Source organism: Protopterus annectens, chromosome 3.part0 (genome assembly GCF_019279795.1).
Source record: "Protopterus annectens isolate FY-2018-M chromosome 3.part0, PAN1.0, whole genome shotgun sequence".
NCBI classification, from domain to species: Eukaryota; Metazoa; Chordata; order Ceratodontiformes; family Protopteridae; genus Protopterus; species Protopterus annectens.
In genome coordinates this window covers 102,729,671-102,743,180 of record NC_056731.1, presented here as the reverse complement: position 1 = coordinate 102,743,180, position 13,510 = coordinate 102,729,671, and the positions used below count along the sequence as shown (strand labels likewise).

Genomic DNA, 13,510 nt, shown 5'->3' with positions numbered 1-13,510 from the left:
ATTTCTTCTTTAATCTCTCTCAGTGTGTCTCTTAATTGCTCTCACCCATTATGAGACCACTCTTCATGCAAAATCACCTAGTGTGATGTGAAAGATGTTTCTGAGCCCCAGGAGGATGAAAATGAATAGCAGACATTAAATAGATATATTATTCTGCTGTATTATTGCAACATCTTTGACTCTTATTAGGCCGGGAAGTTAAAGGCCATGAAAGAGCAATTAGAAAATTCTGTAAGAGATAGTCAACCAAGCAGGTGAATACTAAACTGAATAATTACAGATGTGGTTACTGAATGCAAAAGATATAGGTCAGAAAAAAAAAAGATTATTAAATAGAAAAGAAGAAAAAGTGAAGACAACAGAACTTCCATAGATGTTTTGTTCTCTGCACTTTGTTTCTACATGTAAAATGTTCTCAAAATTCAACCAGATTAGTTTAGGGCTTAGTAATTATTTCAAACAAGAATAACAAGGAAAAGTCTAGTTGTAGATAGATTTTTTTTCTTGTAATCTTCTTGTCCAAATGGTTTATTTTCTGTTCTCTGTTTAAGATCCTATCTCCCTGCATGTTTAGCTGTTCAATGTACTACTAAAAAATAATTTACGTAAAAAAGAATGTGTTATTTATTTTTAAAATGATAAGGGTGTTTGTACCTAAATGGTGACAGGCTGTTGGCATTCACCTCTACTGGGCTAAACTTCACTGCAACATACTGTCATTTATATTTATAATTATTTGGATTCTAACAGGAGTGACAAAGTAACCGGGTATTTCCCAGCTCTGCAGTCTTTGATGGTAGCAGTTTAAAACTTGGGCCAGGACACAAGGCTGTAGTGTTGCAGAATATTAACAGTGTTCCCTGAAAAAAAAAAAAAAAAAAAAATATATATATATATATATATATATACATACATACATACACATACACATACACACACACACATCCACACGTGTGTATAAGTGCAATTCAAAGTACAGGTGCTGACAGCAAGTGAACAATGGAAAGCACTGAAGCTCAGACAGAGTGGCAAGGAAATGTTCAGAGAAGTAGGCTACAGATTTTCCTCACTGAGGTGTTCAGTGTGAAACTTATTCTTGGGTGTACATGGTGAAAGTCCACATCCAGAACAGCAGTGAATATTTCCTGCATGATCTCGAGACCCAGCTGCACTTAGTATATTATTTAGTGGTTCATATCTGTTTTGCACCAGTAGTGTGACTTGAGAGATGGATGGCCATAACATTTAATATTTTAAGTATGCAGATGAAACAATTTATTGGTTTGCATTGGAGCAGATCCAATGACTGTAGACCTTGTACACAGCAATTTTTGCAGTAACATGGCTGTGTAAAGCAGACTCATTAAATACAGTGATTTGCTTAACAATATATTGTCTGAAAATGTTTAATTCTAACAAACAAGTGTAGCATGATTTTATGACTGCAGTGTCTTCTATTCTGGCACAAAGTAACATATTTATTTATTATGGGTTTACTTAGGTACTTAACTTTTATAGAGTGGGTTAACTCTCATGGGCAGGGTCCATTTTCAGAGTAGACCTGGAAGAAATACAATACACTTGGACCGAAGCTCCAAAGGTGGTGGTGGTTCCATATTGATAAAGGATGCACACACCTCCAGACTGGTAGCCCAACATAACGCATCAGAGATACTTCAGGTGCAGCTAACATTGGGTAAGACAGTGATTCAGGTCATAGCCTGTTACAGGTCCCTAACCATGTCCCAAGACTCACACTCCACATTCCTAAGCACCCTGGAAAATATTAGGGTCAAACCCAACACACTCATACTAGGCGACTTCAACTACACTTCTATTAACTGGGAAAACTACTTATGTACCAATACACTTGCCCAACATTTCCTGGAATTCATTAATTCCAATGCCATGGACCAGCTCGTTCTTACCCCTACTAGGAGGTAGCAACATCCTTGACCTGGTCATTACTAACATGGGCAACCGTTGCTCTACACCAATAGTCAGCTCCTCCCTGGTTAGATCCGACAACAAACCAATCACCTTGGAAATCCCCCCCCCCGCAAAGGTAGCCACGATGAAAAACTTCTCCAAAGCTAACTTTGGGCTTCTAAAAACAGAGGTGGCTAACTTCACAGCACCCATGCAAATGGAGAATACTTGCATGACCACCAAATCATACTGTATGAACACGTACACAAATGCATGGATCTTGCCATACCCAATAAAACCAAGATGCTCTCCTCCAAAAAAAGGAAGCCAATCTGGTGGCCCCCTGCCATAAACAAACTCTACAACAGGAGGAGGAAACTGATGCAGAATAAGGTGAAGTCCCAATTCTGGAAAAACTCCCTTATCAGCCTCAACAAAAAGTTGAGGTCCCTCATCAAATCCTCTAAAGCTAGCTATGAAAACAGAATTGCAGCAGATAGTAAAGACAACCACAAGGCCTTCTATAGTTATGTAAAGAATCTCCAAGGCAATACCCAAATTTGCTCTGAGCTACTGCACAATGGTACCTCCTGTACAATATTGCCAATATACTAACTGACAGATTCAGTGCCAACTTTACCCCCCCCCAAAGGACCAATCATAATACCAGTAGATTGCCAGGCACCCAGTATTACTGCTGCACAGGTTAAAACGGCACTGTCCAAGGCCAAGAATACAGTTTCTATGGGACCTGACAGTATCCCTGGCTGTGTTCTATATGAACTATATAGTGAACTGGTACCTCATCTGTGTGCCCTGTTCAATCACTGCCTCTGTAAAGACTGGTGGAGAAGGGTGAAGGCTGCCAGCCTAGCCAGATTGAATTATGTATAAAATTCTATCATTTGTAAATATGAATGTGAATCACAGGCTTGTTGTCTTAAATGAAAAAAATGCAGTTACACAAATTTTGCAACAGTGCTCTCTACTGACCCAGTAAAAGCATGTTGTGACCCTTTGATCTAAAGTTGGCTCCAGTCTGTCTAGATGAAGACATTCTTTCTATTGTTTTAAGCATGTAGCCTGGGAAATCCAAGAAAGTGTAAAAGAATGATGTAATGTTTATCAGAACTGCAACTTCAATTTAAACAAAGAGAACCAGAGGTTATTAAGCATGTTTGTCTTGACCATCTAACTCACAGCACTGCCTGTTATCTTATGTAAGTTATCATACACTTGTTTTCTTTTAGAAATAGCTAGGAACTAGAAAGACTAGACTAAGTGTTTTTCCATGATATCAGAACTGTACTACTGAATTATTTTAAGTATTTCTGTGTGATCTCTGAACTCTTGGCAATACTTTCTACTACACAGAGTTAGTCTTGCGTTTTTAATATTTATTATTAAATATTTTAAAACATTTTAACTGTGGCTGGTTTGTGTAGAGATAATTTAAACTCTTTAGAGTACTTGTATGCCTTTGGTAAAATTGTACAAAGCCACTCCTATAGCTTTAGCCCTGGGTTATACTCCCAATTGGATAATAATATTGCACAGTAATAATTGACACCATTTTAATGGCCTTTGAGAAGCTGATAATTATTAGTGGGTGATGGCAGCTGATACTACCGTATAGTCTGGGTAAAAAAACGGGGCACAGCTGGAGAACCTGTGCCAGCCTTCCCCAGGAGTGTCTATGTGGTTGTGTAAACTCTTCTCAAAGTGTGTGTGTCAGCTACTTGGGCAGGGACACAAAGCACTCGTTGCACAGACAGGGTGCTAGAGGTTTCAGCTTACCCACTAGGCTGAGATCTGGACCCTATAGCTGTGCCAGTGGGGAGTCTTATTGGGGACCTGGAGAGCAAGTGAGTGACTAGCCCCGGACTGACTGTGATGTCTGTGTGCTCTTAAGGGAAATTGCACTTTACTGTGTGTAATTGTTATCCTTTCCTCATATATGAGATGCCCTCTTTGGTGTTAGTGGTGAGGATTGAGGCTCCTTGATTGCTGGGCCAGAGCACGGGCATCACAGCCTCACCTCAAGCTTTGTCCCTACCGAATGGCACACGTCTACAGTCATCCCTCTCCACAAAGGAGGAGCAACTACAGATCCTAGAAACTATCTCCCCATTAGCCTGAAAAGTCTGATATGCAAAGCTATGGAACGCATCATTATGGACCTAATAAACAAGGATATAGGGAATCTCCAAACTCTGGATCCCACACAGTTTGGTTTTGTGAAGGGTAGATCATGCCTGCTCAACTTGGTCGACTTTTTTGAGTATGTCACCAGAGCTGTGGATGAAGGCAAGGTGCTTCATACAGCCTACCTTGATCTGGCCAAGGCCTTTGATACCATTCCCCACTCAGGAATCATATAAAAATGCACTAAGCTAGGGCATCAACCCCTATATCATTAGGTGAGTCCAAACTGGCTCACAGATAGAACCCACAGTGTGAAAGTAGCTGACTCCAAGTCAGACTGCCGACCAATCATGAGTGGAGTCCACAGCGATCGGTCCTAGGTCCTCTCCTGTTTGGCATCTACGTCTCAGAAATCCAGGCCAACACGAAGGGACTCTGGCTGACAAAGTTCACAGATGACTGCAAGTTGGGAGCCATTACGATGTTGACATCCTACAGAAAGGCCTCAATGAGACCAACGAATGGTGTCAGAACCATGGCCTTAAGCTCAATGCCAAAAAATGTGTCTTCATCCCCTTTGGGAAAAATCCAGTTCCCATGAATTACCACATCGATGGCAGACCACTGAACACAGAAGGCATTATAAGAGATCTGGGAACACAGGTTGACAGTGTGACACCCGTGCCCTAGCCCAGCAATCAAGGAGCTTCAATCCTCACCACTAACACTAGAGAGGGTGTCTCATATATGAGGAAAAGATAACAAATACACACAGTAAAGTGCAATTTCCCATAAGAGCACACAGAGATCACAGTCCGTCTGGGGCTGGTCACTCCCTTGCTCCCCAAGTCCCCAATAAGACTCCCCAACTGACACAGCTATAGGGTCCAGATCTCAGCCTAGCTGGGCAAGCTAAAATCACCAGCACCCTCTTTGCCCAATCAGTGCTTCGTGACCCTGCCCAAGTAGCTGACACACACACACACAATTTGAGATAAGAGTTTACACAACCACACAGACACTTCTGGGGAAGGCTGGCACAGGTTCTCCAGCTGTGCCCCTTTTACCCAGACTATACGGTAGTACCACTTGCCACCACCCAGCTAATATTTATCAGCTACCCAAAGGCCCTTAAAAGGGTGTCCAACTATTACTGTGCAATATTATTATCCAAATCGGTAGTATAGCCCAGGGCTAAAGCTATTGGAATGACCTTGTACAGTGAACTCTATAAATATGCAATGTACTCTAGAGCTTAAATTATCTCTACACAAACCAGCCACAGTTAAAAGGTTTTAAAATATTTAATAATAAATAATTAAAACTACAAGACAATACTTTCTACTACTCAGTCAGTGCTAGACAAGGGAGTCCAGAGATCACACAGAGATACTTGAAATAAATCAGTAGTACAGTTCTGACATCACAGAAAAACACTTAGTCTAATCGTTATAATTCTTTGCTACTTCTAGGAGAAAACACAGTTCTAACATACTACTTACATAAGGACAGCATAAGGCAGTACTGAGTTGGATATCAAGACAAAAATGCTTAATAATCTCTGATTTTCACTGTTTAAATTGAAACTGCAGTTCTGCTAAATCATTACATCATGTCACACTTTCCTGGTGTTCCCAGGCTGACAGAAATTGCATTTACACTATTTTACATTTAGAGCAATAAAGGACATTCCACATGTAAATTATGGTCATTACCTTTAGCCTTAAAACAATAGGCAGGAAGCCTTCAGCTAGCCGGACTGGAGTCAACTTGTAAACATCAAAGGCAGTCATGAAATAATTTTAATTTCAAAGAACCAACAAGAAATGCTTGACTTAGCTTTCTCTACAGCAGGTGGCAATGTTGCTGCATTGTTTTAAGTTTAACATTTTTTCATTTAAGACAACAAGCCTGTGAGTCACATTAATATTTACAAATGATAGAATTTGGTACATAATTATATTTGACTAGGCTGGCAGCCTTCACCCTCCTCTACCAGTCTTCACAGACAGCAACCTCTCTTTTGACCACAACATTGCCACTGTGATCAGAAAGTCCTTCTGTGTGGCACACTCATTACTAAGGGTTTTTCATCCAGGAAGAAAGAAGTCACTGTCTCTCTCTACTCTTCCCTCATTAGGCCAATTATCGAGTACAATGCCCCATTTGGCATGTACCTCACTAGACACCTGCAATAACTGGAGAGGCCGCAAAAGTACCTCGCAAAGAGGATCCTAGGCATTAAGCACTTGTCCTATATGGACAGACTCAAAAAACTCCAAATATTCTGTCTCATATTGCCTACTTAGAGGCAATCCCTGCTTGACTTACAAAGACATGTCTGATCCAGCTCTGTTACAAATGCTACAGCTAAAGAAATCCAAATCCCTCCACACCACATGCTCCAGAGGCCTCAAACTCATTACCACAAACAGCAGAATGTGCTGGAATGACAGGTTCATAACCCAGAGACTGCCCACATTATGGAATAGACTTCCCATACATGTCAAACAGAGCACCTCACTGCTCCTCTTCAAGAGGAATCTTGACATGTGGATGGGAAATAGAAAATTCACCCTGGGATCACTCCAGTGTCTCTACTCGACAGAGACATTGGGAACTAAGGACAAGTGGCATCATGCCAGGGTAATTCTATGGGCTATGCTTGTAAGGGCTCCAGGGCCATTAGCCTAGTATACACCTATGAACAAGTATGAAAGATTCACCCTGGGATCACTCCAGTGTCTCTACTCGACAGAGACATTGGGAACCAAGGTCAAGTGGCAACATGCCAGGGTAATTCTATGGGCTAGGCTTGTAAGGGCTCCAGGGCCATTAGCCTAGTATACACCTCTGAACAAGTATGAAAGACTTTTAGTATACATAAAGTAGAACAAGGTCCCAAGAGCTGGGAGAAATGCAATACAGTTATGAAACGGTTACAATACACATAAAAAAAGATAATTTACAAGCTATAAGTGCAGAAAAAGTAAGAAATGAAAGCAGTAAAAATATTTACTGATGTTCAGTTGTAATATCAAGTGCAATACTAGAAAAGCAAGAATAACAGTACATTTGCCTAGTGAGTCTATAATGTATAAACATATGCATTTCTTTTTATTTTCCACTTGTTAATCAAGAAGGTGTATTGGCCATTTGACCTTTTTCATTCACAACTTGTGTACCCAAAAGGTACAACCAAAGACAATAATGTAAAACAGTTAACACTATCAGCTGGAACACAAGAATCATTAATCTACAATACACTATGGAATGCATTCTTGTAACAATGTATATTTTGCAGTAGATAAAGAAAAATAAGAACATAATAGTATTCAGATATTCCACCTATAATGTGTAAATATATGGAAAAGCAAAAACAACACAGTATTCACTTGGTGAGCCTATAATATACAAATGAGCCTCTCAGTTTTGTAGTTTATTAGGAGAACGATGCAAGTGATCAACACTCCCAATTGTACATTACTTTTTTGGATGAATGCAAGGTGAAATGCACCCCAGAGTTTCAGAAATTAAGTCTAGAATTTGTAGAAAGACAGAGTAACATTTAAGAAACACTGGGGATGTTTAAAGGGTATTATTAACAGGCATGTGCAAAGATAACAAGCCTGTTATTTTTCTTTAACTTTAGCCTAATAAGTCTAATATAATAATAAAGTCTAATAGCACCTATTGATCTGACCCATTATAAACCAGAATTTGTGTAAGCAGCAGACCCCTCTGAGATATTTGGAAGACAATTGTTAGATCAAGGCTCAGTTCGGATCACCCTGTCTTCCAGGTGGTCTTCCTCTAATAGGTCATAACTAAGAGGCAAGGTATCCTCAGTACATCATTTAACTAACAGAAGGCATTGAACTCATTGGATCACCTTCCCAAATATAATGCAGAGTACACCCAAACATAATCTGGGAACTAGATATATCTCTTATAATATATATATTTAGAAACAATTGTTCAGACCCATTAAAAGCGAGTGACCTCTGTCATATTTGTGTTATAATTCTGCTTGGAATTATCAGAGGGGTTTAAAAATACACAGCATTGTTGACATTAAACACAACCTTCTCAATAGATTGTGGTATCAACAAAGCAAAGTTTCCTGGCATTAATTCCACCCACCCGTGATTTATGATGAACGGACCACAATGTCTTAATGATCGTTATTTTAATTTACGTAGAAAAGAGGTGTATTTCATAGGTAAATCCATCTCAGCATATATGCCCACAGCTGAGGGACAACAAACAACTAACTGGCAAATCGCGCCGCATTTTGAAACACTACTCACTAAGCTCTTAAAATATAAACCACCACTGGGCCATTTTTATTGGTAAATGCACTTTACATTGCTAAAACTCCACAGCACACGTATCTTTGGAAATATCTGCTTTGAATCACAGCGGGAGAACCCATTCTTAACAGCTCAGTCTGCTGTATCATAAACTGCAGGCTATGACTATAGCATTTTTGTTTTTAATAAATGTTATTAACAGAAACATAACCTGGCGAAGCACTCAGGAGGAGGTGTCCCACGGATATCTGCATAGCAACGGCGCGTAACCTGCTAACGTCTTTACCTGAGTAATGTGCTTGGGATGCATGTAACTTTCTTCCGGCTGGGTTTATACAACACATCCATGTGCTGAGACTAGAGAAATGGGATCCTTTCCTGTGAGAACTGAAGGCGCGGGTGCCTCGGGGAAAATCGTGAGGAGGACGGAGTGGAAGTGGTGAGTAATGGGTTTCCTGCACCTGTGTGGAAGATGACCTCACTGCCTACATGTGGATGGGACCATTGTGATACATTTGTGATTTATCTGGAGTGTCGGTCAAACCGAGAGCTGTACACAACGTGAAATAAGTATACCTGCATATTGGTAGGACGGTGGAATTACTGCATGTTACTACCACTGTACACAATAATGAGTAATGAAAGCAGGCTATATGGAACAAGTAGTGGGGCCGGATCCTACAGATTATCTAGGCGACTGCTGTAACCCCGAACCTGGAACTGTTGATACTTTGAAGTGGGTTCGCGGAAAAGAGCAATCGCAACAGAGGCACAAACTGAAGGATTTACCTGGGCTGTTCAGACAAGGACTCAGTTTCCGGAGGAGAAGTACTGGCGCGGTGAGTACACTCTACTTCAGACAACAATTTATAGGAATAAGACAAGTCACTTCTTGTATATACTTTCGAGTCCATGTCCACTTGGTTGTGCTACGGTAACTGCAGCTCCAGTCCTTGTCAGTTTTTTTTTTTTTGGTTGTACTGTGATTACACTTTACAAATGTTATTTTGGTCTGGTATATTTAAAATTAATAGCTTGATTATGAAAGAACGAATGAGGAGCTTTGAACATGTTGTTGTGGTTGTGTGTATTTAAATTTAAAGTAACCAAAGTATGAAAACACACCTGAGAGGACGCTCGCGTTTCCGACTATCCAAACATAGGAAGTGGTAAATATTTTTACTCAAGGTCATCCATCTACGATTGTGCGATTTGACTTCAGCATTGTTATAGGGTTATCACCTGCCTCTCTTTGCGAGGGACAGTCCCACCTTGGGCAGTTTCGCCCTGGGGAAAAAATAAAAAAAAAAATGGCAAGTGTCCGGAGATTTTAAGGCAAAATATATTTCTTAAGTTTTCTTTAATAGTTGCATAAAACAGCCATTTTTGTGTCTAGAACACATAAATATATGAAATAGCATAAGCAACTCAAATGCTACAAAATAAGCTTGTATTTTGTAAAAAAAAAAAAAAAGTGAAGTTCTGCCCTTTCCACTGGCCGTGGGTATGTCCTGCAAAATCTCAGTCCTACAAAATGTCCCACTTTGGTCATTTGAAAAAGTGGCAACCCTACAGTGTTTGTCTGAGACTGGTACAGCTCTACCTGCTTTTAATAAAATTTAGTGAACCAATACCTTACCTTGCTATTGATGCCAACAAAATGATCTTTTAGATTTTGTTTTACATAAAACATTTAACATAATGTTCATAATTCATTTAATGATCCATATCAACCTTTTGAGCCATATCCAAAAAACAGCTCAAAACATTATCATTCCCTGGCCCCGTTGACCGTAAATGTTTCAAGGTTGCATGCTGTACAAGTCAGGGTTACTACAAGCTGCATATTCAATAAAAACAGACACCTCAGATGGATTAAATGGCCGCAACCATGTGTTTATTGCCATTTACTGCCAAAGACCTTTCTCAAATAGAAGCCAGTTATGAGATGTGTGCAAGGCAGGAATGTCAGGGAGGCTATTTTATTTCTTTCATGGCATTCCCCTAAACCCACAGGACAACAGACAGCATGTCGATATCTGGCGTTTCTGATTCAACATACCCAGATCATAGCAACTTTTTCATTTCACAGTTCATCACAATTCCCCTGGGCCGCCTTACAATTTGCCAAGGAGCCATTGCTGGGCTGGTAAGTCCCCTGACAACAATCCCTTGGGGCTGTCTGTCCTGTGGAAGGTCCAACTGACGAGTCCTGTGACCCCCCCCCCCACTTACCTTGGCCTCCCTTACCTTTCCTGTCTTCTGCTTACATGACTGCGACAATCTAGCCTAACCTGTCTATCTTACCCAGAGGAGAAGGCGAAAACTTGAAAAAAAACAGTGGAGAAAAAACAGGAAATTCCGAGTTGACCTCCCTCAGGCAAATGACAACTTGCTGCGATTGGCTTGCCAGCCATTGTTCCGTGTTTTCAAGTTCTGTGCGTAGAACCAGGGGTGTTGAGAACTCGCATGCCAGTAGTTCAGAAACAAATTTAAGTGTCTGTGCTGCAATGTGTTATAATCCCATAGTATGTTAAACTGGGGTTAAATAGATTCATAGAAAATCTGGGATGGGAGGGTGGTGTAATAGTTAAGGTGTTTACCTTAGAAGCACAAGGTGCAGGGCTTGATTCTCATAGGAGGTAATTGGCTAGGCTTAAAAATGGTCCATGAGGGCAGCTAGCCTAGTAATAATCTATGATCCTCGCAGTACATTGTGGGGTGGAATACAACAAATTATGCAAATGCAGTTTAGAGAATGTTTGTTTGTTTAAAATAATTAAAATATATTTTGGCCTTGCTGTACCATCTGCAATTTATATTTCTGCAACTTCTGGATCAATATGCAGAAAAGCTTCTATTTCTGCTGCCTGTAAAGTAATGCAAATGCAGTAAATTGCAGTTTCGATTTATTTGTTGTCATTTGTTAACCGGGTTGGTCCAACTGAGCCAAAGGCCCATTTTCAGTGGAGACCTGAGGACAAAAGCTCCAGTTAATATGCAAGACAATCCAAGAGAGAAAAAAAGCAGTAGCTAAATACAAAGTAAAAAATTTCAACTTTACATAGGACTTCAATTACTGCAGTAATAATAAGAGACATTACAGGAAAAGAGATGTATTCAATTACTTTTTTTGATATTGTAAAATAGTAGCAGATGTATGTTCTGAGTGGGAGTAATTTACAAGAGCAGATTGTTGGATATTCTAAAATGCAATATTGGGAGAGTAAGAAAAGGAGAAAGCAGGTGGAAAAAGAGAGAGAGAAACTGAAGAGATCAGAAATGGAGTAAAGGAAGAAATGAGTAAGAAGACTAGTAGGTGCATGACAAGGGCAAGGCCAGGTGTTGAGAAAAGTAATGTTTTGAGTTTTGTTTAAATTGCAGCTTATGAGAGATGCTTCTTATTTTCAGTGGAAGGGAATTCCAGGTGTGAGCTACAGAGTACTTAAAGATTTGCCGATAGCTTTTGACTGCTTATAGATATCAAGAAGGTTTTTGTTAGATGTGCGAAGTTAACAGCAGGTGTTCTAGTGGGACACTAGGTTAGAGATACTGGCAGGAAGTGGGATTATACAGAACTGTGTGTGTGATGTGCAGTTAAGAAAGACAATTACTTAGGGAATTCGGGCCATTGTAATGATTCAAGGAAAAGGCAGTGGTGGGATTTTCTAGTTAGATTAGAGGCAAATCTAGCTATTTTATTGTATCTAGTCTAGAGAGAAATGAAGATTGTAGGTTGGTGAAAACTGGAGCGGCATACAGAAGACTGGGTAATAAGAGAGACGGCTAAGGATAGTTTGGAGGAAGAAGGGGGTAGTCTGTGATTCCAGTAAAGGAGACCAAGTTTCTGTTTTTTTTTTTAGAAATAACAAGTAGTTATTTAGTCATTGGTGATGTACATCACTAGTGATGGAGAACTATAAGAGGCAGTGACAGGCACAAATGAGTATGGAAATCTGGCAAGAAAGTGTAGTTAGAATTAGGTAGGATGGGCACATGAGCATTTCCATTGTGAAGTAAGGTGAGAGTGCAGTGAGGTTTTAAACAAGGGAGACTGATATGGTGCAGATAGGAGATGGGAGAGAGTTCCAAAGGTGTGCAAGAGAGAAGGACATCAGGTGATTCCCAGCTGGACATGTGGATTTGTGCAATTTAATAAGGTTTTGGGAATTGGATCTCAGGAGTCAGTGCATTTCAAAGGTGTTTGGTAGGGAGAGGCAGACAGATGGTGTATGAATGGGTTTATGTGCTTGGATGAGCTGGGTATAAGTTAGGAAGTTGGGTAGCTCTAGCCAACTTAATTGGTGAAGGGAATTACAGTGGTGGGAAGAGGCACTATGACCTGCAGCAAATTTGGATATTTTATTATAACAATGAGAGTTTTGTTTTGAGGGAAGATTGTAGGTTGGTGAGGGTAGTCGCACCATATAAAAGGGAAGGGATAATGTATGTATTGGCTAGTGTAATCCTGGTGGAGGGAGAGAGAAAGTGACTGTGACAGTAAAGCATACTTAGTTTTTATGTGTTTTTTTTTTTTTTATATTTACATGTAGATGCTTGTTAAATTGTAATTGATCATCAATGGTTGTTCCTAGTAATTTGAGACCATTTCTAGGGGAGTATTATTTTTTGCTGGTAATTATGAAGGATTGTTTATTTATGGAAGAGGTGTTGGAGGCATTGAATAGCACAAGTTTTGTTTCAGTTGCATTAAAGGCCAGATAGCTGTCTAGCATCCACTGCTCAGTTTGGTGGAAGGGGAGGAACATATTATAGTAGAAACGTCTGCATATTGAACGAGGCTGGAGTTTGGAATGGCTTGCTAAAAATCATTTATAAATATGTTAAATAGTAGGGGGCCCTAGAATGGAACCTTGGGGGACGCCTGTGGATGTATTAAGGAAGGGTGAGGTAGCTTTTTTTCCATTTTACTGCCTGTTTGTCATATGACTTTAGTTCCCAAGCTAAACCCCCATTGCTAGAAACTGCCGACCTTTAGGATCTACCTGTGAAAAATACATAGTTCTTAAATCTTTGTAGCTGCTGGAAGACATAAAACAATAAAACACTTCCCAGACAATGTGGAAGGCTCCCTAGTTTTGGACATCTGTCTCCTTGCTGCA

The 13,510-nt window shown here is 40.0% G+C and overlaps 1 protein-coding gene across 3 annotated transcripts in view; it reads left to right on the top strand.

Annotated features, from left to right (window-relative positions):
* Positions 1 to 8,690: 8,690 nt before the first annotated feature.
* Positions 8,691 to 13,510, top strand: part of RAPGEF5 (Rap guanine nucleotide exchange factor 5) — a 1,983,710-nt gene continuing 1,978,890 nt past the window's right edge. Inside the window, exon 1 of one of the 3 annotated variants that reach the window (XM_044064607.1) lies at positions 8,691 to 9,226. In XM_044064607.1, the coding sequence (XP_043920542.1) occupies positions 9,026 to 9,226 (201 nt within the window). In that variant the 5' untranslated portion in view covers positions 8,691 to 9,025. The remainder of the gene's footprint in view (positions 9,227 to 13,510) is intronic. The other 2 variants (XM_044064608.1, XM_044064609.1) reach the window with 2 other exon arrangements.